This window comes from Hakea prostrata, chromosome 9, assembly GCF_041222555.1.
Source record: "Hakea prostrata isolate BN-2017 chromosome 9, UWA_Hpros_2, whole genome shotgun sequence".
NCBI lineage: Eukaryota > Viridiplantae > Streptophyta > Magnoliopsida > Proteales > Proteaceae > Hakea > Hakea prostrata.
In genome coordinates, this window is record NC_142608.1 from 50,601,862 (window position 1) to 50,627,700 (window position 25,839).

Genomic DNA, 25,839 nt, shown 5'->3' on the forward strand with positions numbered 1-25,839 from the left:
ATGGTACCCAAAGGTCAATCCAAAAGTGGGTGCTTCCCCTTGCCTATACTTAATGGACAAAGGCTTTAAATATGGGAGAGTAGAAGTCAAGCTGATCCATATTCTAGATCCCTTATTTTTAAGGACAGCGGGATGGAAATGTGAGAATTGGGGAAAAGATTTTCCCTTCATGATACAAGAGCCCAAATTGAGTCTGGTTTCGATAATAAGCATAGCCTTGTTTAAGAAGCGCTTGTTATGGATCCTAGTCCGCCATTTTCCCAGGGTATAAATAAGAGTGATTTTTTCGGTTTAAAAGATTTCGTGGAACTATTGGATTGACCCAGGCAGAACCTACATATGAGAAAATTGTTGTTGGATAATCCTTTTTTTTTTTTTTTTTTGTCTAGTTATTACATTCACCTCAAACCCTCCATCACCAATGGCCAAAGACCTTACTCGTCAATCATGTATTCCAATCTTGACCAACTCTTTCTAGGCAAAGGTGTCTATTGTAGGAAGGTGAAGAAAGACACATGGAGGAACTTAGGTGTACACAACTTTCTATGTTAAAATTCTTTCTCATGTCATGTTTTAGAAAATGAGATGCATGGATATGTTTGCCTCAAAGGAGGAATTAGTCACTTTCTTTAAGGTTTTCATGCTCGACGCTTAGGTGGGCTTGGGGTTACTAGAATTTGGATCAAGGGTAGTGTTACACTAACCCCTACCTACCCCACTATAAATTTAGGTGGGTCTAGCTCTGTCATGTTACACTAACCTTTATTTGCCCAAAAAGATGGAGGTTTGGGGTTTAGGGATGTACATTGTTTCAACAAAGCTCTCCTTGCCAAACAAAGTTGGAGACTTTTAACCAATCCAAACTCATTATGGGCTCAGGTGATGCATGCAAAATACATTAAAGACATTCCATTTTTTGAATGTCGTGTCCCAAATAATTGCTCATGGGGTTGGAGAAGTATACTGTCTGAAAGGGATATTCTCAAACAGGGCATTATTAAGCAAGTGGGAAATGGTTCTAATGTGCATATTTTTAAGGACCCATGGCTTCCCTCTTTGCCTTTCCATGGTATTAGTAGTGCCCCTTTGGGACATAGTCCAATTTGGGTGCAAGAGCTTATTGATTGGGACACTTGCCATTGGAACTTACCGTTACTTCAGTCTCTGTTTTCTCCAGGTGAGGTTCAAGCTACCTTAACAATCCCTATTTTGTCTCCTGATACTCTAGACTCTTGGATATGGGACAAAACAAAAGATGGTAAGTTTCTTGTGAAGTCTCGCTTATTATCAATGTTTAGCTATGGCTGATGACCAAGGTAATGTTGCTTCTTCTTCCTCTTCTTCTATGTATTGGAAAATTATTTGGCAAATTCCTACTCTTCCAAAGATTAAACAATTTTTGTGGCGATCTTCATATGAGGCTATTGCAATTGGAAGCTCCCTCTTCTTAAAAATGTTTCCCTTACCCCACTTTGTCTTATTTGTGGTCCGGAGAATGTATGTCATGCCTTGTTTTTTTGTCATTATGCACAAGAGTGTTGGAGACTATCTCCCCTCCGTATTAATACATCTGATTTTTTAGGGACAAATTTATTTGATTGGATGGATTTTATCAAACTAAAGTTCAATGGTTATGACAATTTAACCCTAGTGAATCAAATGTGGAGTGCCTTAGCTTGGTGTATATGGAATACTAGAAATGCAGCACTCTTTCAAGGGATTGATGCCTCTATTATGCATACAATGACTATGTTCTCTTTTCTATGTGCAGATATACAATCTCATATTATGGAATTTCAAAGAGCTCATGGGGAACCTTATCCAAGGCCTAGTCATAACATTTCTGAAGAACTTGCTCTTTTTCAAATTTTTGTTGATGGATCTTGGGACAGTACTTCAAACAAAGGAGGTAGAGGGTGCATCATGTGGGATTACAATGGTGGCTTTGTAGCGGCTCAAAGCAGATGTGGCCTTAGTACTTCAGCAACCTTAGTTGAACTTGAAGCCATTAGAGATGGCATTATTCTGGGCTCCTCTTTAGGAGCGGTTGATTTACATATTCATTCGGACTGTTTACTTGTTATTAGTGCCCTCCAAGGTCTCCAGTCATCTTTAGATTGGATGTGTCTCAGTTTAGTTGTAGATATTTTGAAGCGTTGTTCTTTCCTTACTAGGGTTTCTTTTAGTTATATTCCTAGAGTTGGCAATGGTTTTGCTGATTTCCTTGCTAAGGGTGCTTGCAAGTTATCTCTAGATAGATCCTGGTGGGGTATACCACATTTGTTTATTGTGGATTCCTCTCGTTTGTATAGGTCCTCTGACCTAAACTCTTTCGTTTAATATAATTGTTGCTTTTTTGTTTTGGCCAAAAAAAAAAAAAAACCTTTATTTGCCCCGCTATAAATTTAGGTGGGGCTCAACTCTGTAACGTTTAAAACCTGACAAGGTGACATCCCAACCACTAAATATATGATTTTTGGAGGGAGGAAGGAGGAAATCCGGATCCTCACTCCCCGACGAGTTCCCGACCACACAAAACAGTGGGGCCCACGGATGAAATCTTAAACTTTTTTTTTTGTTTTTTCCAAAAAGTGTTTTTCACCGTGGGCCCCACTGTTTTGTGTGGTCGGGAATCCGTCGGGTAGCTGACCCGTTCCGAGTATCTTGCAAGGCTAGTGCATCTGACGTGGTGATGCCTATGAAACTCAACATTCAATGAATGCCACAGGGATTTCATTAAATCTCAATCGCATAAAAGCGTGTGAGTGATTATACCAATTTAAGTGAAATAAATCGATTATTCCTTCATCCGATCCAAGCATTTTTTGTGTGCCTGAGATTTGATGAAGTCCATGTGATACTCATCCAACACAAGGCACTTTAGGCACCACGCTAGCAAAATCCGGAATACATTACCAAGGGGGATTGAACTCAACTCGGGCTTGCCATGTATAGAGAAAACTTTTCATTTTATCTATGACTTGGGGATGACCAATAGAGAGCGAAGCTTTACGAACACGAAACAATCAAATCAAGAATTTTGGCCCTGGAGCGAAAAGCATAAAGCTGATTGAGGATATTCCAAGCATAAGTGGAGGTTTTGACCTGAACAACATGCGGCAAAGTTGAATCGGAGAAGAAATCAATCATCCTAATATTGACTAATCTTGGTGATCCCATCGTGCAGACGAAATTGAAGAAGATGGAGGAGGCGTCAGCTTGAAGAATAGAATCAGAGGATGGTAGTGGGAAAGAATATTCAACATACCCGATTATATCTTAACCTCTAAGAAACGGGAGAAACTACGCTTTCCACATGAGGAAATTTGTAGCATTCAACTTAATTGGTAGTCCACTTCCAAAGTTCAGAGACACCCAAAAAGACGAAGGTGGAGGAGCCCGTACAGAGGGCGGAATGGAGGAAGCCAAAGAGGCACGGAAGCCATTAACCCAGAAAGAAAGGAAAGGGCACAGGCCCGAAACAACAATTGATATCATATGGTGATTCTAAAATCCAATTTGAATGTAATGTGAAGTACAAGAGTATTTATATATTGAAAAATTGCTTTCCTCAGCGGGAGAAACTGCGCTTTCCACACAAGGGAATTCGAGCATTCAACTTGATTGGTAGTCCACTTCCAAAGTTCAGAGACACCCAAGAAGATGGAGGTGGAGGAGCCCATACAGAGGGCGGAACGGAGGAAGCCAAAGAAGCATGGAAGCCATTAACCCAGAAAGAAAGAAAAGGCACAGGCCCGAAACAACAATCGATACTATGTAGTGATTCTAAAATCCAACTTGAATGTAATGCGAAGTACAAGAGTATTTATATAGTGACAAACACAAGAACCAATTTGAAAAAGAAAAAGAGAAACACAAGAACTAATACTAAAGACAACTTTCTACCAAAACAACCAAAAGTATTAAAGACAACTAGTATCCTTAAGTGTCTGATCGGTGACAACTGGCAGATCTATAACCAAATCATTGTCCATGTTCCGAAAAATAAAATAGTTACAATCCATTGTCAATATTTATGGTTTCGATGGTAGAGATTCTCCAGCAAGAAAGGATGCAAAGAGAGCCAAAGACTCTCTGGGTTTGAAAATGGGCACCGCATGTCCAGCTCCTCTAAATGTTGCAAATGTGAGTCCCTTGTACTCTTGGAACCACCCGCTCACCTGAATTCATAACAGCCCACATAACTACTAGTCTGCTTTTCAAATTATCTATAGGAGAATCATCCCGTTGGTAAGATGACAATGTCTAGATTACCTGCTTCTGGTGATACCAGTATCTCCATGTTGTAGTGATAGGTAGTTTTAAAGCACTCAAGCTGTATCTTGTGGACAAAACAGGAACTCTTCCATCCGTGTCTCCACTAAACAAAAAGAAAGAAATATGAACTCATGAGCCATAAGGTTCAAAAGATAAGCTCCTACACCTGTAATATCAAGGGTTTTGTTGGTTTGTAGATCCCCTTCTTCATAGTTCCCTACCTGTAGACCCATATCCTGAGACCTGCTGCAATTAGTTTCTTGTATATAGGTATGGTGGAAGGTATTGACTCCGACCATTTGGACAATATTGTCTTACTGCATCCAAAGTAAAACCACGAAGTGTTAGAAAGGCATCTTTGATGTATGAGTACTAGAATATTCAACTAGTATAATGAATGATATGTTAAAGAACTTGATTTAACACATCCAATCATGGAGTCTAGCTCAGCTCTCTTGATGTTTTTTTATCACAACTATTGTGTGGGCCCATGTGAACTTTAATCCTGAAAGAGAAGTGTTCCCCTAGTGGAGAGATGATCCGGACTCCTAATCAAGAGCTAGATACTGCTAGTGAACCAACAAGAGTCTTACTTGGACCCATGCAACTGATCCATATTGCACGAGGAGTTTTGTATGTACTAGACAACCTCAGCTAGAGTTGTATCAAACAGGGATTTCTATTCCTAATCTATTCGTGAGAAAGCTAGTGCACACACTCAACTATAATTCGAAGTTCAAATGCTAAGAATTCTAACAATCCCAAACTCTCTCAGATATCTACAACAAAAGGTGTACAAAAAGATTTTCTTAGTTGGTAAAGCTGGTGCCTCTTAGTGAAAAACTCATGGGTTCAACTGTAGTATATGTAATAGTCCTCACCCCTAATATAAAGTTACAAATTTCCAAAGAAAAGAAAATACCGCAGCCTCTATCCATGGATTTAGGTTGAAAAGTTCTACTGAACCACCATAAACTCTCCTCTCTTCTTCCATGAAAGCCAAAAATTTTAAGCTAAGATTATGGAGAAAGAGAGACATACTTGCAGATGCTCCAGTTCTTGAGCTGATAACCATCATTGACATGGAGGGCCTTCTGGACTTCGGGGCTGTTGTAGAAAGTCTTTGCATAATTGTCAAGGCAGGGGTCGTAACCACCCACGATCCTTGGCAACTGGGAAAATTTTTGTTGTCAGATTAGAGAAGAAGCATTTTTTACAAGAACTAGGACAAGAAAATGAACTGACCATCTTAGACTTGCGGTTGAACAAAACTTGCATTGATCCATTATCTGAGCCAGTTGAGTTGTTGGTGCTACAGGGAGAGGTATAAAGGCTATAAATATCAATCCCTTTATATTGATTAAGAAACTCATCCACAGCGTTGACACAAGTATCGTTATCCCATCTATCATCTGAGGAAAAATTGCAGTTTTCCTTGATAACTTTGTAAGTTTCATCTGATATCACAGCATGGCTCCATCCATAATCCACCATACCTCTCCAATCATCACCATTCGATGTCTCAGGATTACCCAACTATAATTTTTACAGAAAATCTCAACTAGTAAGACTATACACATACCATGAAGGATTTTTATATTATCTAGTAGTGATCATTACCAAGAAACCCTTCAGGTTGATATGGAGAGAAGGATCCTTGTTCATATCATATACAAGTTCAGCCAGCTCTGGAACGTATCTCCCTGTTCATCAGGTACATGTAAGTCGTGATAGAAACATGAAATTGATAATTAGCTAAAGGGTTACGAAGCTGGCTATGTTTATGTACCTGCATAGCTCTCCCCTGCAATGTAAAAACTGTGGCTTCTATACATCGGGAATTTGTTGAACCATCTGTGCAAGAAGGTATACGTATCCTTTGCTAAACCAGTAAAGACCAATTAGAAGATCAATTATTCTATATTTGTAAAGATCTCAAGATAGAACTAGGTAGGCATCAAATTAACTCACCTGTAAAGGTATCACTAAGAATACCATAATCAGTGCTTGTATTTGAGTATGAAAAGCCAACACCAACTGGAGATTCCAAGAATAAAATGTTGGCTTCTGGAACAATAGGAACACAAGCGCAATTCAATTAATGCTGTTTTAAGTGTATATATAGGTATACAGAGAAGTTAAAGACTTCAAAACCTTTATTCCATGAGTGTGGATTGAATTTCAGCCCTTTTCCATTTTTATCAACAAGGAAAGGACCAATCTCTTCTGTAGCTCCGTATCCTACAGAAGAGCACCCTGGACCTGAGACGTGATTGTTACCTTGTCAGAGAACATAGTGTAGAATGTTGGAATATTGTAAAGAAGCTAAAACAATATGACAATGTAAAGGAGAATCAGGAAAACTCCATCATGCCACGAAAGAAGGGTATGGAGAAATGAGGCGATCACGATATTTCCTCCATTAGCTTTCAAAATCATAAGGAATTTGATAACTGCTAATTAAGGAGAGATACGTCTTGTTACCTCCATTAAGCCACAGCACCAATGGTTTTACTTCGGGGTTACTTGAGGCTTCATAGAACCAGTAGAAGAGAGCTCTCTGATGGGTTTCATTTACTGTAACATAACCTGCATAATGGTTGAACTCCACCTTAGGTTGGCCTGGCAATTCAGTTACAAGATCCTTGCCTCCCTCTACCCTCACCTTATTGGCATGAGACGGGGGTCCATGCCCAGCAGCCTCGACAGGAATTACAGAAATTAGACTGACTAGAGCCCAACATAGAATACCCATCACCTTTAGTGCAAAAGACATAAGAACACTAAAATTTTAATCCCTCAAAACCTCGTAGAATAGATAAAGAATTATTAGGCGTGATAAGGATGATTTTTCATCATTTCCCTAATTGTCTCTAATTTAATTCTTTTCACATCATTTCATCCTCTCATTTGAATTCTTTCCATTCAGCACTCCTCTCATTTGAATTCTTTCCATATCATTTCATCATCTCATTTGAATTATTTCCATTCAGCACTCCTCTCATTTGAATTCTTTCCATTCATCACTCTTCTCATTGATTTCTTTCCATTCATCATTCTTTACATTTGAATTCTTTCCATATCATATCATCATTCCATTTCATCAATATCCTAATTTGGCTTTGGCTTTGGCTTGATTAGGTTTCTTTATTAAATCATTTCCATACAAACATTTACATGTATTATATTTCCATACAAGCATTTCCATGTATTGCATTTTCATGTTTTATATATTTATTTTATGGGTAAATATCACTTACCTCCCCTCTTAGCTGGATAAATAGCACTTACACCCCCTCTTAGTTGGATAATATCAATTACCTCCCCTTTTACCTAGCAAATATATCAAACATCTCCCATTTGTTAACTTTCTCGGTTAAATTTAACTTTTACCGTTAAATATTTTTCTAAAACCCAAACTACCCTTGTCTAAAAATGTTTTTTATTTTAAACCCTAAATTATCATAATCACTTTAACAGTTAAAATATTAAATTACCCTCAATTAAAATAATTGTTAAGAAACCAAACATCATAATAAAAACCCAAATTATCTTTAATTATTTAAAGCCCAACATTCCCTTTTTTTTTTTTTTTAATTATCAAGCAATTAAAAAAACCCAAAATAATAGTACGTGTTTAATTTTATCAACATACCCTTTTTTTTTTAATTGCGCTTTTAATTTTACTTGATAGTAGAAGGTGTTTATTTAATTGTTTCATAAAATTATAAAAAAAATAAATAAATAAAAAAGAGAGAGAGAGGGTATGTTGGGCTTTTAATAATTAAAGATAATTTGGTTTTTAAGTATGGTTTATTTGTTTATAATAATTATTTTAATTGAGGGTAATTTAGTATTTTAACTGTTAGGGTAATTACGGTAATTTAGGATTTAAAATAAAATTTATTTTTAACCAATGGTAGTTTGGGGTTTTAGAAAAATATTTAAAGGTAAAAGTTAAATTTAACCGAGAAAGTTAACAGAGGGGAGGTGTTTGATATATTTGCTAGGTAAGAGGGGAGGTAAGTGATATTATCCAACTAAGAGGGGGTGTAAGTGCTATTTGTCTAGCTAAGAGGGGAGGTAAGTGATATTTACCCTTATTTATTGTCCATAGTTACCTAACAGCATGTGATGTATGATGCCCATATATTTGAGGTTCTCTCATATGAAATCATTCAACCATTTTTCCCGTTGTTTCTTAATAACAATACAAGGATATCTATATATAGGGGTGTCAACGGTGCGGTTTGGAGCGGTTTTGGGCCGGGCCTAACTGTTTCGGGCTAAAAAACCCCCAGCCCAAACCAGCCCATTTAAAAAATAACGGTTTCGATGCGCAGAGTTTGGTGAGGTTTGGGTTCGGGTTGACTAACGGTTTTGCCTAATGGTTTGGATTCGGTTTGGCTAATGATTTGGACTAAATTAAAAATCAATATTGAAATTTATTTTTATTTTTTCCTCAACTCCAAATCCTAGTTTCTCACACACAAAACTACAAAAGATAGAGGATGAAGACTCCAAGTAGATCCAACGACAAGTGATGGCATTAGCTTGATCCAAACCACTTAAGAGTGTTTTTTTTTTTGGTAAAGACTTAAGAGTTAAGAGTTATCAATTAAGACTTTTAAATTTTAAAATAATAAAACTAAATCAAATTTGAAAATTAAAAAGTTAAAACTTAAAACTTAAACCGTTAAACGTGTTAACACTCAACTCTCAACTACTCAAATTCGAGTCTCAACGTCTCAAACACTGAAATTCATGGATCATTAATTACATTTAAACAATACCAAAAAAATTAATTACATTTAATATTTTAATTTTATTTATGTAAAAGACTAACGGGTTGACGGGCCGCACACGGACTGGGCCGGCCCAGCCCGAAACCGTTTCGGGTTGAGGACCCTTAGCCCAATTACGGCCCATTAAGGATCGGTTCGGGCCGGTTCAGGCTATAACATGCCGGTTCGGTCTGGTTTTAACGGTTTGGGTTGAAAATTGACACCCCTATCTATATATATGGAGCTATGGTTGCATACAATTTCTACCACCTCTTGCTTTGAATTGATACATTGTAACATATGGGGATCTTACTTCGTTCCCTCAATTTGTGATGCAAATTATTTTTAACTATTGTGGAAGACTTTTCACGATGCACCTGGGTTTTTTTGTTAAATCATAAATCTGATGCTTGGTCCCGATTAAAGGAATTTTTTGCTATGATCAAAACCAAATTTGGATACCAAATTAAACAACTCCGAACTGATAATGGTCGTGAGTTTTTTAATCACCATTCAAATGCCCTTTTTTACAACCCATGGTATTATTCATCAACATAGTTGCATTGATACACCCCAACAAAATGGGGTTGTTGAACGCAAACACCGCTATTTTCTTAATGTGGCACGTGCTCTATCTTTTCAAGCAAGTCTACCTCATAAGTTTTTGAGTCCTTGTGTTTTGACAGCTGCTTACCTAATTGACTATTTACCCACCCCGCTGTTACATGGTAAGTCACCACTTCAAGTTTTATTTGGCAAGATCCCTTCATATTCTCATCTTCAAACTTTTAGATGCCTTTGTTATGGTCATAACCATTCATCCATCCGTCATAAATTTGATCTCCGAGCATCTCCATGTGTTTTTATTGGGTATCCATATGCACAAAAAGGTAATTCATTTGGAATTGTCGGAGATACTAAAATAACACCTCCATTAGAGCAACAAGAAGAAGGTGTTTCGTATTCATATTTCTTTGCTCCACAATGTTTGCATGGAGGAACCTTTCTAAGCTCATGTAACTTTGAAATTTTCGATTCTAATAATACTCCTGCATTATAAAATCAAATTAGTATCTAGTAGCTAGATATATAAATATAAATATAATGAAGAGTTGTATAGTATTTTAATTGATAGTAACCTTCCATTTTGAATGATTCATTCTCTGAAGATTTTGGATTTCTGGTTGAACCATTGGCAACTGTAAGTTGAGCTTTAAGTAATAAACTATTTTTCCTTCTTTTGTTTGCATTTGTGTAGTCTTTTATGAGTTTTCTTTTCTCATTATATCTTTGACGTTGATTTTCAGACAGTTTTGTTGTTGCCATTGTACTCTAAAGAGATAAGTAAATAAATGAATGGATTTAAAAAATAAACTGAAATAAAGATAGTTGGCAACAAAGACATGAATGAATGGATTCAAAAATCTAGCACCATATACTTCGTGCAAGATTTTCAAGCTAGTATTAACATAAAAACTGCATAAAATAGAACGGTATTAATAGTACTTGCAGATATGATGAGTGCATGTTCCGTATAATTAAGGGTACGCTTTGCTCAAGGAATCATACGAACTGCGAGCAACTGAAACAATAATATGATAAAAAGGAAAATCAGGTGAAAAGGAAAGAGAGGCAAAGAAATAAGAGCAAAACAAACAAAGGAATCTATTAAGCAAGGGAAACAAAGTTCAATATCTCAACAGAAAAAGAATGAAGTCAAACGTATTCAATATCAATGGTATTATGGTTTCAACAATCTAGCCCCATATACTTCGTGCAATTTTTAGATTTACCTATCATAGATATTTGCTGTATGATTTTATTGGATAATTCTAATGGCCTTTGAGTTTATTTTCTCTTCAGGGAATCAATTTGAGGTTCTAGGATAGATCAAGGCCGCTTAATTGGTTTAAAATCAAGTCTTACATTGTTTAATTTCTTTTAAAATTGTAAAATAGTTCAAATAAATTATGGACGTGCAATAAAATAAGGTTAATGTAGCAGGACAAGACCAGAATTGGAGTTCATACCGAATAAAGAGCTGGAGCTGGATTTTGTAGTCCAACTTGATAGCTATAGGGTGAAATAGAGGATCAATGAAGTAAGCCGAACACTATAAACATCATGGCAATGTTAGATGCTAACACAAATAACAGGAAAAACCAAAGTGAGGAAGACACAAACTAATAAAACTCATACAAACTGGCAATGTTATCCAAGAATATCTTCAAATACCTTGAACCCATCTTCATCACTGACAGTGGAGTTGGAGGCTCTGAATCTTGAAGATTTGCAACCATATTTCTTTCCTGAGAGATCAAGAGAACATCATGATAGTGAGTACAAATGCCATAAGGTCTGAGAAATCACATGAAAGAAGAAGATTGTTATCAAAAAGGCATAAATTTAAAATTTGTGTGGAACTTGCAACGAAATAGCATAACGTCAAGTTTCCACACCATTATTAACTATATCAAGTATTAATCAAACAGAAGGGGGGAGGGGAAGCACAATTCTCAACATCAGTGAAGATGTTAGAGTTCCCATATAGATTGGTTAAGAGTCAGAGTGATGCCATTAATATATTCAATCAAAGTCAAATGTTCTTGTTACCAATATCCAGTCAAGCATTGCTACTAAAGAACATTAAATGTTCATCGGATGGAAATCTACTCAACCTCCATGGTAGTCTGTCTAACAGGGATTGGGAAACCTTCATCTTTGTAAGCAAGGATGACAATCACTGACAAATGGAGTTACAGTTTTCTAAGACAAACACTTAGATTTTTGGGTTTGTTCATTGAGGTCTTTAGTCTACTTTTTCTTGGCTTTCCGATCTTGTAAACATCTACAGTAGTATTAGCATGAAAATAAAATAAAATCAAACCTTATGTCTTCAAATGTTGTGGAAGTTTTTCATCTTGATGTAGCAGCTTGAATTTTTTAAGTCTTCCATCTAAAAGAAGCCTCTAGCTTCAACACGGATTCAACAATAAATCTTCTCCATTAAAATTGCAGTTTCTGCCATAACTCGAGAGCTTGGGTTTCATCATTCCCTTAGCAAGTGGGCACAATGTAAGGCAATTGCAACCGAATACAACACAAAGTATGTTTGGTGCCTGAAAACACTTACAACCCATTATTTATCTCTTGTTACGTGAAGCTGACAATAGATATGGGTCTACAAACCTTCAATAGCTCAAAAATCAAGTTTTCGGAATAAAATTGTAACATCCACCGCCAGTGAACATGCGTTAACAATAATATACCATAAGAAGAACTTGAATTGTTAAAAGGCGAGAAAGATTTCGTTTAGAAAAAAAATTTCTAGGAAAATTAAACCTCTATTGTGAGGGGCAGAATTTCAACAAAAAGCCTGGAACCCTACATTCAATCAATATGAAATTAAAATTAAGTCTAGAATTGACTACGGGTAACTGAAGAAGAAGAAGAAAAAAAAGAAAAAAAAAAGAAAGAAAAAAGAAAGAAAAAAAAAAAAGAAGGAACAAGCTAAAGCTTTTCGAAGAATTAGGGTTTACTCAAGAAGCTCTTACCTTCGATTCAGCGGAAGGTGCAGAATATCGCAATTCGACGAGAAAAAAAGAAACCCCAGATCCGTCCAAATACTTGTATTACCATCACCGAGAATTCTCCAAAAACAAAAATCCTAGTTTCCACTTTTAGGGCTCAACCATCTCTACCAGCGCTTTAACTCCGATCGAATTGGAACTGACACTCCACAGTTTAGATCCAACTCGATAGATTGGGGGATCGAGAGATCGAGAGACCGAGAGACTTTGAGAGAGATTGAGGGGATCGAGAGATTCGAGAGAGATCGAGTGAGAGGTTCAAAGAGAATTAGAGACATTGCTGATTTAACGAGAGATTCAGAGAGAGTTCAAGAGTGTCACACCCCACCCGTCGGTCTCGGTTACCCGCCCGACAACCCGTGGGTGCAATCCGTCACAAGATCCAAGGTTTTAGTCTATCAACAATATTTAAGACAAATACAGATAATCATGAGCAAAGAATATTCAATAACTGAATTAAATGAATTACAGAAGCCCAAAATGCTCCAATATCAAAGGAAAGAAAATAAAGAATAAAGAATAAAACAAAAAGAGGGCAGCGGAATAAAAGTATTTATATCAGTTTCTTTCCTGTTTGTTTCTCTAAGTCGATGAACTTAGATTCCAGTTTAATAAGGTGAGGGGTTCTCCAATTCTTCTCCAGTCTCAGTGCGAATTGCCTGACCACCTTTCGCCTCTGATCATCAACCGGTGCGATAAGCGCACTCCATGCACTGCGCAGAACTCCCGCACATGCTATTTCCATCTCCCACTGGCGGTGCCACATCTTCTTCAAACGGGATGGTTCCTTCATAGGGAACCAGCCCATCTTCAGATACAAATCCTTCTTCTGTATAGGCTAAAAACATACAAAGAATAAAGGAATGAGTTCTAAAGAACTCAGTAAGAAACAATCATATATCTCATCCATCATCCAAAAATGCCATGATACAACAGTAATATGAATGAATGCAAAACATGAATGCTGCTATGATTTCTAACTATGCAAGTCTCTAAAAGCTGACATGCTTTAAGATAAACACCAACCCTCCTCTGGGTAAGTCTTATCACTCTGATCCGGCAAGGACTGGTTACCTCTCGTAGGGATCCGGGGAAAAAGGGAAAGTCCACACGGCTCACAAACCATGGTTAGGGGGTTAAGTCCACACTCTCTCACCACGACCATTGGTAATGAGTATTGGCGCATGTCTGGGTTTCTAATCCAATGCAAGGTCATAATGGTTACATGTCTACATGAAGTCCAGATACATCCCCTATGGCACCAACCAACTCGGTTCAGTATCCTTCGCAACCTAGGAGTAAGAATCCTCACGGGTGGCTACCTCTGTTGGACTCTACTCCTTAACCCTATGGTCATCCACATATCATTGGGGCGGATGCTCTCATGATTCCTCCCGACACCCGGTCCGGTCCTTGGACATCCATGAGCCCAATCCTAACATATGCAACCCTACCATTTCATGACCAACAGTGGACCACCAAGTCACATCACTGTCATCACGGGTCACTCGGTTTCAATCCCCCCACCGAAAGGGTAGTAGCATGTGGGGTACCTAGCCATGCAATCTAGACTCATCCTAACAATGTCATCAATTAATCATGATAGTCTTTGAAGGTATCAGCAGGCATGTGTCCCATTCCACAGACCTCCGATAACATCAGCCAAGATATCCCAAAAGGAACACCTCAACTATCATAATCATAAACCAATTACCATAATCATATAACATTCACAATTCATCATGTAATTATGAAATCAAAGCAAACAGCAGTAGTATATTAGAAATAAATACAACTACAGCAGCATATAACAATATAAATCAAGACTAACAATTATCAGATTAACATGTTCAAGTATATGTAGATAGATAAGATAGACTGTCCTTACTTGCATATAACTGAAACGTCCATAAAATGGAATCCAGTAACTATTAGTAGACTTTTCTTTTAAACAAGTAATCACCTAAACACAGGGGTTATTAGAATATGTAAGTCACATAAATCAATTTGAATCGGAAACCAAATCCAATTGGTCATTTACCACCACAGCGGTCGCTTGTGCCGGTCGCTTAGGTTAAGCGACCGCCACTAGTGACCGCCCAAAAACAAGTGAGTTTCAATCCGAAACTCGGAGCTTCGATTACTCGATTTCAATCCGATTTTCGAGTAATCTCATCCTAAGTCTCGAATTAAACACTCCCTAAGCCAAAAGGGTAAGAGAAAACAATCCACTAATATCAATAGATTACCCCTAACCCTCTCCTTGATTGGATTTACCATCTCACGGAAGTAGGGTTCCGTTTTGGTTATTCCATCTCAAGTAGATTAATAAAGAGGTAAAGAATATCCAAGGGGTAATCACAGAGACGAGGGAAAAAGGGTAAAACCAATCTAACGGAGAAAAGAGAGTAGAGAACGAAGGGTTAGTTCAATACCTCGCACCAGAAAGCCAGAGAAGAAGAGAACTGATCTTCCAAGCCACTGTCAGTACTCCAGAGACTCTTTCGGATCTTCCCCGTAGCCGTCTAAACTCCCAAATAAGCAACCACGAATAAAGTAATCGTTAATGAGACGGAGGTTGCCTTTTATAGAAGTCTGGGGGAAAAATAGGGCAAAATCTCCGAAAACAGACCGGGCGGTCGCTTGGGCCGGTCGCTTGGGTTGAGTGACCGCCACTAGTAACCGCCCCCATGTAATCTGCCATACAAGGGTGCTTTTACTAGGGGCTGATACCCAAGGCCAACCTAGCCCTAAATAGGAGATGGAGGAGATCTTACCTTCATTCCGGACATCTCTGAACAACATCTGACTTCCGGAAATCCCCGCTCCAGCCAAGACAGACTCTTCAGAAAAAGGATCCAGATCCATGGGTCCTGGGTATGGATCATGGGCTTCAATCCGGATACTCCACAAGTTCACCCGACTAGACCTTCGGGTTCTCGGACCTGGAATACAGATCTCGGGTTAGAAATACGGGGGGTATTACAAAGAGGGAGAGAGATTGAGGGGATCTAGAGACCGAGAGAGATTGAGAGAGGTCGAGAGAGAAATTGAGAGATAAATCAAGAGAGAAATTAGGAGAGGGATTAAAATCAATGATAAATTAATAATAATTTATGTCTAAAATGTCCAAATTATCCTTAAAAATAAGTAAATAAATAGCAAATAGTACAACATTATTGGTATTTGGAAAAATAATAAGGATAGAAAAGGAAGAGTACATGCTTTTTTATATATATATATATATATATATATATATATATATATATATATATATATACTGTAATGACCCAACCTCTGATCTTCTTAGTCTTAGAGTGAATCATCATTCACTATATGCTTTCCTTGAAGCCATATGGTGTTTTTCTATGTTTTAATCTAGCATTGATGTTATGACTTACTCTTAATGTAGTTTTCATTCTAATATGTGTTAGACCTGTCCCTTAGTTGTTTTCTATGTATGATCTAATGTTTTCTATCCTTTAGAATGAATCCCCATTCATTCTAGCCTTTTCGTGATGATCCGCAGGTTATACCTAATAGGTGATTTGTTGGAATTCTATTACAATGGCCTTTTTAGATGGTTAAATCATCATAGATAGTCTTAGTATATTGTTTTAGAATTTTTCCTATTAATTTCAGAGTGTTCTAATGTGTTTCAAAGAGTTTCTGACCAAAGTTGAAGTTATTGTTTGTACAGTATGCTTGGTCAATACATCGACTAAGGGACCATCGACGAAGCATGTTGCTGGCAACAACGTTGCTCTGTTTGTCTCCGTTTCATCTCCGATCTTTAGAGTATATTCCTTATGATCTATACATGTTTGTTTAAGGTTGTTTCGGTGATTTTGGATTTTCTCTCTGACCTTTTATTTGCAGGTTACAAAGTTGGATACAAGGTGAGTACGTTCACTCCAATATGCATATTTACATGTCTTGATGTGTTATGACTTGAATGCATGAGTTAGCTATTGTAGTTTCACTCTTTACATTGTATTACTTATGTAATTACAGTAGGTTAATCATGTTGTGATTTACATACTAGAGTTGATTATGAATGATGTGAATGTGATTTGGACTATAATGTGATATTTGTAGAATCATGATATGATGTGATTGCCTAGGTTTTAGTTGTGGAATGGGGAATGTATTTTTGGCATTTCTGTCTTTGGACACCAGTGGAGGTGATATGGGACGCTTTCCTATGGTGCCCTTTGGTGTTTTCCCTTACTAGTGGTTGACATACCTAGGATTGGTCTAGAAGTATTTGGCTAGGAAACCCCTGTCATATCTAACCCTATTGGAATGGGAATTGAGACCGAGTGACCCATGGCAGCAATGGGGATTTGTGGGCGCTCAAGACTGGTAACCAACCCGTGAGAGGACTCAAATCACATTGTGGGGGTCATTCATTAGTAGAGTTGTATATATTAAATTTGGGCTTGTGGGCGCTCGAGATTGTGGGAAGCATGAGAGGACACGGGAGTTTCCCATCTTTTTTATGTAGATGACCAATAGGGTTAAGAGTCTGTGTAGCCGGGAAGGAGATGATGACGGGGGATAGATACCAGAAATGATCGCGAGAAGCAAGGAATGAATGTATCCGACCCTAAGTAGATGTGACTCAGTAGATGACTTGCATTAGGCTAAGTTTAACCCTGACATGCGCCAATACTCAGACCAATGGTGGTGAGCGATAGTGTTGACCTAAAATCCTGTCATGGAAAGTCCGGGAAGGATGCCTTGACCCAATTACCGCAGAGAACCCAAAAGACCGAGAAGGTTGAGGGAAGAGTGATTTGAGACCTACCCAGAGGAGTATGGTGCTATGACTTAAAGCATGTCTACCAATAGAGACCAGCATATGTAGAGTTAGAAGCATATTGGCATTCATTGTCTGATATCATTGCATTTATATTTGCCTTAGATTGTGTGTAGATGTTTATTGTGATTGGACTACTTTCTAAGTTCTTTTGAGCTTACCCTTCGGGGCACATGTTTTCTTTATATTTTATTGTAGGCACTGATGACTGCGAGATCCCAAACTACGAGGCCACGGTGGGTGACTCATTTGGTTTCCAAGATTTTGGCGACTACAAGCAATACGGTGAAGCGCGCATACCCATGTGACGACGAAGCGTGCTAAGTTTAGCTGGACCTTGGAGCTTGAATGTTCTATACTGAAGTTGAAGCCATATGATTTTAGACCCTATTTGATGGACATAGATACTCCTTACATTTAGTTTTTGAACAATTCTTAGTTTCCATTTATTTCTTTCAGTTATAATACCTTCGATTTGATCTAACTTCCGCTTTGGTCTATAGAGTTATTTCCCGCTATACTCTAATTTTGATAAGTAGGTTGCTTATCTTGATGGGTAAGTTTTATGTATTTATAAATAAGCATGGCTGTTGTACTTTTACAATATTCAAATTTGAATTCAAATTTAAAAAACTTGAATTTAAAAATTGAATTAAAAAACTTGAATTCAAAATTCAAATTCAAACCATAACAGATCCGTTATGGTCTTTCATTCCGTTTTGGTCTATAGAGTTATTTCCCGCTATACTCTAAAATTATCTCTTTTATTGGTATCTTTTATTCCGCATTCTGATATTCTTGTGATCCTTCTGAGTCTTGATTGTTTTCTTAATTTTCTTTAATACAATGATTTGTTCTTGCTCTTGATTATATTATTGTACTATGTGGGATATGATCGCCCTAAACTTGATCTTTGAGGCTGCGGATCACACCTTCAGGTATGCCAAATAGAATACCGGCTAGAGGGATGTGACAGAATTGTTGCTCTAAGAATGCCCTAGTAGCTAAAGTAAGATTGAAATCGTTGGTAGATGCATATATGTTGGCCATCAACTAGTTAAGGAGAATTTACTGCATAGATATTTTTAGATGCAGCGACAGCCAATAATATTTTGCCAATGATAGGTTAGTTAAGCGGTTAAAAGCCCAAACTCTTTCTTCTTTCATTAAAATCACTTAATGTATAGAAAATGAGGAATAGAGATTTTGGTAAAAACTTTCAAGGCCATGATTGTGAATTGTCATTGCAACAAATTCCCATCAAAATTGTAGATGGTGACATGTTCACTTCCATTTTTACTAATCAATATAATAATATGTTTATTTGGAGCGCTTGTTAAGAATTCACTATGAGTAGAGCTAAAATAACTCGTCATGTTTTCCCACGTTAAATACACGCATAAAAATAAATCGAATAAAAAAAGAGAGAATTTCAATCAAAAATTTCCCATTGACTTTTAAATGGGGAGTCAAAGGTCTCCCAGTTGGTAGTAACATCCACAGGCTTTATTCTTGCATTTGATATTTTGAGCACATCCAAGGACTCAACACATTTTTGAACCCTTTTTCCCTGCAAGATACCAACAGACTTTTGTTTAACGAGTTTTTTTTTTTTTTTCATTAGATGTATAAACAAAGAAAATAAACAAATTTGTTAAATTACCTCAATTTCAAGGGGGGGATTGCGAAAAATAATGAAAAACACATATTAGATATCGTAAGTTATTGGCACAAAATAGAAAACATCAAACATAACAAAAAAAAAATATATAGAAATTTCATTGGATTAGAATTGATGAATTTATTTTAATTTGAAATTGAGATTCTTTGGATAAATGGTCAATCATTAACTTATCAGTTTTCATTTTCTCTAACATACTTTTTGTCAACATGTCATAAAAGAGAATTATAATAGAACAAAAATTATGATGATGCTATTATTGATTTATTAACTCTTTTTATTTTTTTCTTAAATATTTAAATCAAATTTAAATATGATTGAGTGAGAAAAAGAATCTAACCTTATGAAAGAGATAAAATTAGTGCAATGATGAACAATATAGCAACATTCTACACTGTTGAATTGATCTTCATTTTCCAATTTAGTACATTTGAGGAAAGTACTTCTGCCATTTAAATGTTTTTCCAACCACAGCATGAAAAGTCCTATTAAAAATTTATCAATATACTACCAAATCCAATAAATTAGTACAAATAGAACCAATCCCTACTTCTCCAAGCAAAACATCAAGATATGTATTCATGGTACACTGTAGGTAAGCTGGTAAGGGTTGACCTCCCTCTTGGTTGGATATTTACCATTTCTTAAGGCTTTAACCAATTCAAGACATTGTATCTTACGGAAAGACATAATCTTTTGTACACAACAATGCATGGAAAAAAATCATCTGCTGTGCACAGCAGTGCGGCACCACAAATCGACACGTGGCTTATTCCTATTAAATGGTTCAGATTAGAAGCAGGAGTTTAAGTGAAATTAACCCACCTTCTTACCCATTTTAACAGAAAAAAAAAATCAACCCGTTTTGTGACCCGTCTAAATATGGATGCCAATATAACTTTCCGTTTTAGTTGCAATTTCCGTTAAAGCGAGATGGAAGAGAGGGAAATTGCAACTAAAACGGAAAGGTATATTGGCATCCATATTTAGACGGGTCACAAAACAGGTTGATTTTTTTTCTTCTGTTAAATGGGTTAGAAGATGGGTCAATTTCACTTAAATTCCTCCTTCTAATCTGAACCATTTAATAGGAATAAGCCACGTGTCAATTTGTGGTACCGCATTACTATGCACAGTAGAGAGATGTGCACAACAGAGGATTTTTTTCCACAATGCACCCATATGCTAAATAAGTGGCAGAGAAAATGAGTATAAATGTGTAGCTGAGAAAATGAGTAAAAATGTTATTCTCAATAATTTTTCATGGATTACCATTAAAGCCTAATGTATAAAAAAAGAAGGAAAAGTTAGATTTCAATTAAAAACTAATCAATAATGCCTAAAATTTTTCTCTATTTTTTCTTCTTCTTTTCATTCCACTTAGTTTCTCTACTTTTTCTTTCCTATTTTTTCTCTCAACTTTCTTCACACCTCATACACGATTTAAGAAAAATTTTAAAAAGCTAGTAAACATTGGAATTTATTCCTAAGTCTTCTCCACAATCAGATATTCTCCCTGGTTCAATTTATTTATTTTTCCCCTTTCTTTGTTTCTCAATTTCTCTCTCATTCTCTTTCCATTTTTATGTTATTTTCTTAAAATAAATCACCAACTAATTGAATTTTTTTAATTTAATTATTAAACTATTTTTTCTTTCTAACATTGTATTGAAATAATTAAACTCAACTAGACAAATTACTAGTACATTCTTATTCTTTTCAGAAAACCACATAATAACAATTAGAAAATAATTCTTAAATCATCTTTTTAAGGGAAGGTGGTGGCTGAACGGGCGTATATATTGCTTGGCTGAACGGTTCTAGAAATCCTACCATTAAATTTGGTGGGATTAAATCTGAATCGTCATCATAAACGGTTCAGATTTAATTCAATACATTTAATGGTAGGATTTATTTACACAGTCACATATTTATGCATTTTTTTAAACAGTTAATTCCAAATTAGATACTAGCTATGGGAATAAATAATACATTAAACCATAATCTCAATGAAAATAAATAATTAAAAATAAAAATACATTTTTTAAAATTTTTAATCAATATTAGTTACTTGGAGGAAACTTTTTTTAAAAAATACTTGTATGTTTAATTTTTTATTTTCATAAAAATTATGATTTAATGTATAATTTAATCCCATAGCTAGTATCTGATTTAAAATTGAACATGACTAAACAAATTACTAGACACTAGCATAAACAATAGTTGTTTAAGAAAAGGCTTAACAATTGTTTTCTAATTGTTTAGTTTGTGGTTTTTTTAAAAGAATAAGAATCAGAAACTAATGGTTTGTTTAGTTGAATTCAATTACTTTAATAATTAGTTCAATACAATGTTAAAAAAAAATTAATTCAATAATTAAATTGAAAAAGCATTCAATTAGTTCCTTGTTTATTTTAATAGACATAGCATAAAATTGAAAGAGTAAGAGAGAAATCCATAAAGAAAGAAAGAGAAAATATCATAATGTAGAGAAGATTTATGAATAAACTCCAATGTCTACTAGCTTTTCTAAATTTTCTTTTAAGCCATGAAAACAGGAAAGAAAAATAGGAAAGGAAAGTAAAGATAATAAAGAGTAATCAAAAGATTAAAAAAAATTAACGATCAATTTTAGCCATTATGAGTTAGTTTTTAACTAAAATCTATTTTTTTTTCTTTTTTTAATAGTGTTTAATGGTAATTAGCAGATAATAATTGAGAATGACATTTATACCAATTATCTTTACTTTTAAAACTTATTTTTAATATTTCAGGGTCAAATAGTAGTATTTCACATGTTGATTGAGAAAAATAAGGGGAAAAAAAGGACAATAACCAAAAGTTCCATATTTATATTGAAGATAGAGATTTATCCCCATATACTCATATAGGTGTGTAGTCCAAGGTCTCACATACTCTGTCTTTTTTCTTTTCTTTTTCTTTCCACATGTAAAATACTATTATTTTCTTCCCCCTCCCTCACATATTGGAAATCATCTTTATAGATAAAAAGAATGAGTAAAAATATCATTCTTCATAAATGTCTAACAATTACAATTGAAATAATATTTCTAAGAAAGAAATACTTAATTTCTAATTAGAAATTAAGAAAGAAATAGTTAAATCCTAATTAGAATGATATTTTGACTTTTACAAAGTATAAGTAAATTAAAACATGAAGATTGCTAATAAAAAAATATATAATTTACAAAATCAACATTATTTGAAAAGAAAAAAAAACACACATTATTTCAATAGTAAGCTAGATGCAAACCAAAAAAATCATTGTAATTAGTTACCAATTTACAGATATTTAATTCAAAATATAAAATTAAATAAAAAAATAGAGAAAGGGAGACAATATATGTGGAAGGAAAAAGAATGTGAAAAGAAAGAACTAAGCAAATCTTTTAAAAAATTGGAAGGGAAAAAGAAGGGTGGGGGCCTCCGCCATTGTTTTCACTCTTTTAAAAATTAAAAAAAAAATCTTTATTCACACTAGAAAAAGGAACAAGCGACCAACAAAAAAATGGACTAAAATGCTTTTATTAGGAGTTCTTTTTAAAAAGAAAAAGGAATTAGGGGTAAGGGTGTCAATTGCGTACCGAAACCATTTAACCGTACAGAACCGTGCCGTCTAAAACCGCACCGTACCGTACCGTTCAAAATTCGCAGTGCAAGCAAACCAATTTCTTGATACGGGTTTTAGGTACTCATATCTTTCTACCGAATTGGTACTGTACCAAATTAAGAGATATAAATTGTAATTTTACAATCAAAACACTTAACATTTTTCCTATCCCTAATTACCTATTTCAATTTTTTGTTTCATCATTCACTCATCTTCTTAGATTTACCTGTTTTGTCTCTGTTAATTAGATTTATTTGCTTTATCTATGTTAATTTCAAATTATATCAATTGGTTGATCACAATTTCATTAGGATTTTAAAAAACTAATCACAAAAGTGGCATAAGTTCTTTCGTACAAAAAATGTACCGCACTAGATACCATGTTTAAACCGTTTTCCCGTACCGATTTAATACCTAAACCGTACCGAACCGTTTTTGTAAATACCGAAACCGCATGCACCGTTTAAATTCGATGCACGACGGAGTTTTAGGTATTCAAAGTTGATACCGTACCGAATTACCGAAACCGTACAGATTGACATAGGGGGAGGCCACATCCAGCCTATCCCCAACTTTCTTCCCAACTCCTGGGGAGCTCCACCCCTAATCTTTCTCTTGGACTAATGAAGTTTAAGCATACAAATATATTTTCACATGACGAAGCCAGGTATAGATGCATAAAATTATTGACTTATATCACACTCTAGAGCAAACCTCTTTATCCTAATTTTAAAGGGAAAATTTTCAATACCACCCCCTGAATTACCCGCTATTATTAATGTCACTCCTTGAGTTATCCAATTTATCAAATTGACCCCTTGTAGGGGAAAAATATATCAATGATACTCTCTATTGTCAGAAATCAAAGTTATGTTCAGCTATTTGTTGAGGTAAGCAAGTTAAATTTTTTCAAAAGACAATAATACCACATACACTCTATTCATCTTCGCCTTCCTCTACCATCCACAACCACAACCTTTCTGCTCCTTCCATTTTTGCATTTTCATGAATTCTATTCTTGTACAAATTTTTTCCTCTTCTTTACCATCTTCTTTCCTTAGAATGTGAAAATGATAGTGAAAAATAGATAAATAAAACCTTTTAAGACTATGTTTGTGACAAGGAGTTTGGATAAATCAGATGGGCATTGATAATAAGGACTAACCCAAAGGTGGCGCTGAAAATTTTCTATTTTAAAAACTCAAATTGTGTTTTATCATAATTGGCAATTTTTTTTTTATTAAAAAATTAACCAAAAATGGCCGATTATGATAAAACACAATTACACAGTTTGTAATACAAATCAATCTATGTCCGGTTCAATATGCGTGGTCCAATTTAGAATAATGATACGAACTGTAACGTCATAAGGACAACCCCTTATAAAGTAACAGGCATTAAAGAAAGAACAAAGCATAATGACCAAAAGCGACTTACTCAAAATAATAATAATAATAATGACGAAAAGCGAGAGATCGGCCTTATAAAAAAATTAAAAAAGAGTAGAAGTCCAAACCTGCAAGTTCTTCTGGGCAGACACATCTCCTTCGGCAGGTATATCATCTAGTTTGATTGCTTGTCTCATCAGCATCTCGATCAAAGTTGTAGTTCGAACTTCTGACACCTTAGTCCCTCTTGCTATAGACTTCTCAATTGCAGAAACCTTCTCAAATAGAAAAAGTTAACCCAAAAACTATAGGTGATCTCTGTCAGAATAAACAACTCTAAACAAAGTCAATTTGATTCTTTAAATTCAACATCGGAAATTCAAGTAGTCAATCAAACGGAACCACTTGGAACGGTGGCACATTAATTTAATCTGATCCACGAGGATCACTGTCGTCACTGGTCGGTGATCACCGTTCCCGGAGCCACCGCAACTTTGAAAAGCACAAATCACACCACCACCATCACCGACGGAACAGTGACCGTAACAGTTGCGCTAACCAAGAAAGACCATAACTGTCCAAAATAGGAAAAGTGATAGAGAGAGAGAGTCATTTACCTCATCAGCTAACTTGTCAATTTCCATGGAAATGTTGGAGACAGCATGATGAGCGCTCTGGATCTTCGCATTTCTACGCATCTCAAGGAATCTCTTCTCCGTACTGACCGGATCCTCCATCAACACCACCTTCGATCGATCCTTCACACCAGATTGATCCAAATACTCTCTATTCTCTCTCTCCTTCCCTCTGTACAACAATCTCTGCTCCGCCGGTTGCAACCCCGTCTCCGCCGCTAGAAGCTTCTTCAGCTCCCCTACAACAACCAAAGTACCAAAATCACTCTTAAAATTCACAAAATTACCAGATCGGTATCCGATATCGATCAACGGTGAACGCAACTTACCAAAAGTAGATTGAGAATTAATGGAGATCTCGTAACGGAGAGCTCCGTAAGCGATCCGTAGACGTAGAATTGGTACAGAAGACTTGGAAATCTCGCATCGTTTCTGTACGAGCATTCCACCTGGTCGCATCTCACAGTCTATTTCTTCTTCTGTATAGGTTGACGATGTAGTTGGTGCCGTTGTACTCTCGCTTGATCTGACATTAAAGCTTACTTTCTTCTTCTTCATCATATTTTGCTCTCACAAATATCACGGAAAGCTTCTGGTGCTCGACGTTCTTAGTTTCTGTTGTGTATTTATACTGGAACAGCAGTGCCTTAGCTATAACGCACATGATCAAACTAATTGAGAATTATTTCAACCAATATAAAATTCACGCGTGGATTAATGGAGTATCGGGAGACAGCTAAGCATTCGTTGCCGACAGGTTAACTCAAGTATGTGTACTAGAAATAGCACTTCCATCAACTGCCACGTGGAGGGAAATGAATGGTGGACTGGATGTTTAATTTTTTTACTGTTGGTCTGTTCGGTTTCATCCGTGGTTGATTCTTGATTGCAGGGTGAGAAGTTTGGACAAATTTCGCCGGTTTACCGGCTAAGTTTATGCCAGATTTCGACCTGAGATATTTTAAATCATTTTGGGCCTAAATTTGTTATTTAACTTATTTTGATGCTAATAAACATATTAAAATTATTG

At 35.9% G+C, this 25,839-nt stretch overlaps 2 protein-coding genes across 2 annotated transcripts; both read right to left on the reverse strand.

The window, feature by feature from the left end:
- Nucleotides 1-4,034: 4,034 nt before the first annotated feature.
- Nucleotides 4,035-15,520, reverse strand: LOC149005444 (serine carboxypeptidase-like 32). The gene is made up of 12 exons (XM_089135902.1): nucleotides 15,430-15,520; nucleotides 11,298-11,371; nucleotides 6,763-7,036; nucleotides 6,433-6,540; nucleotides 6,250-6,345; nucleotides 6,068-6,160; nucleotides 5,899-5,981; nucleotides 5,524-5,814; nucleotides 5,320-5,450; nucleotides 4,500-4,595; nucleotides 4,276-4,381; nucleotides 4,035-4,181 (listed from the first exon to the last, which is right to left on the reverse strand). Exons 1-12 carry the CDS (start codon nucleotides 15,518-15,520, stop codon nucleotides 4,035-4,037), a joined length of 1,590 nt encoding a protein of 529 aa, XP_088992028.1.
- A 3,224-nt stretch (nucleotides 15,521-18,744) lies between these two features.
- Nucleotides 18,745-25,412, reverse strand: LOC149005445 (BAG family molecular chaperone regulator 2-like). Its single transcript, XM_089135636.1, has 4 exons — nucleotides 25,139-25,412; nucleotides 24,792-25,048; nucleotides 24,303-24,449; nucleotides 18,745-19,044 (listed from the first exon to the last, which is right to left on the reverse strand). The coding sequence occupies exons 1-4, from the start codon at nucleotides 25,368-25,370 to the stop codon at nucleotides 18,907-18,909; spliced, it is 774 nt and encodes a 257-aa protein (XP_088991762.1). The 5' UTR covers nucleotides 25,371-25,412; the 3' UTR covers nucleotides 18,745-18,906.
- Nucleotides 25,413-25,839: the final 427 nt, after the last annotated feature.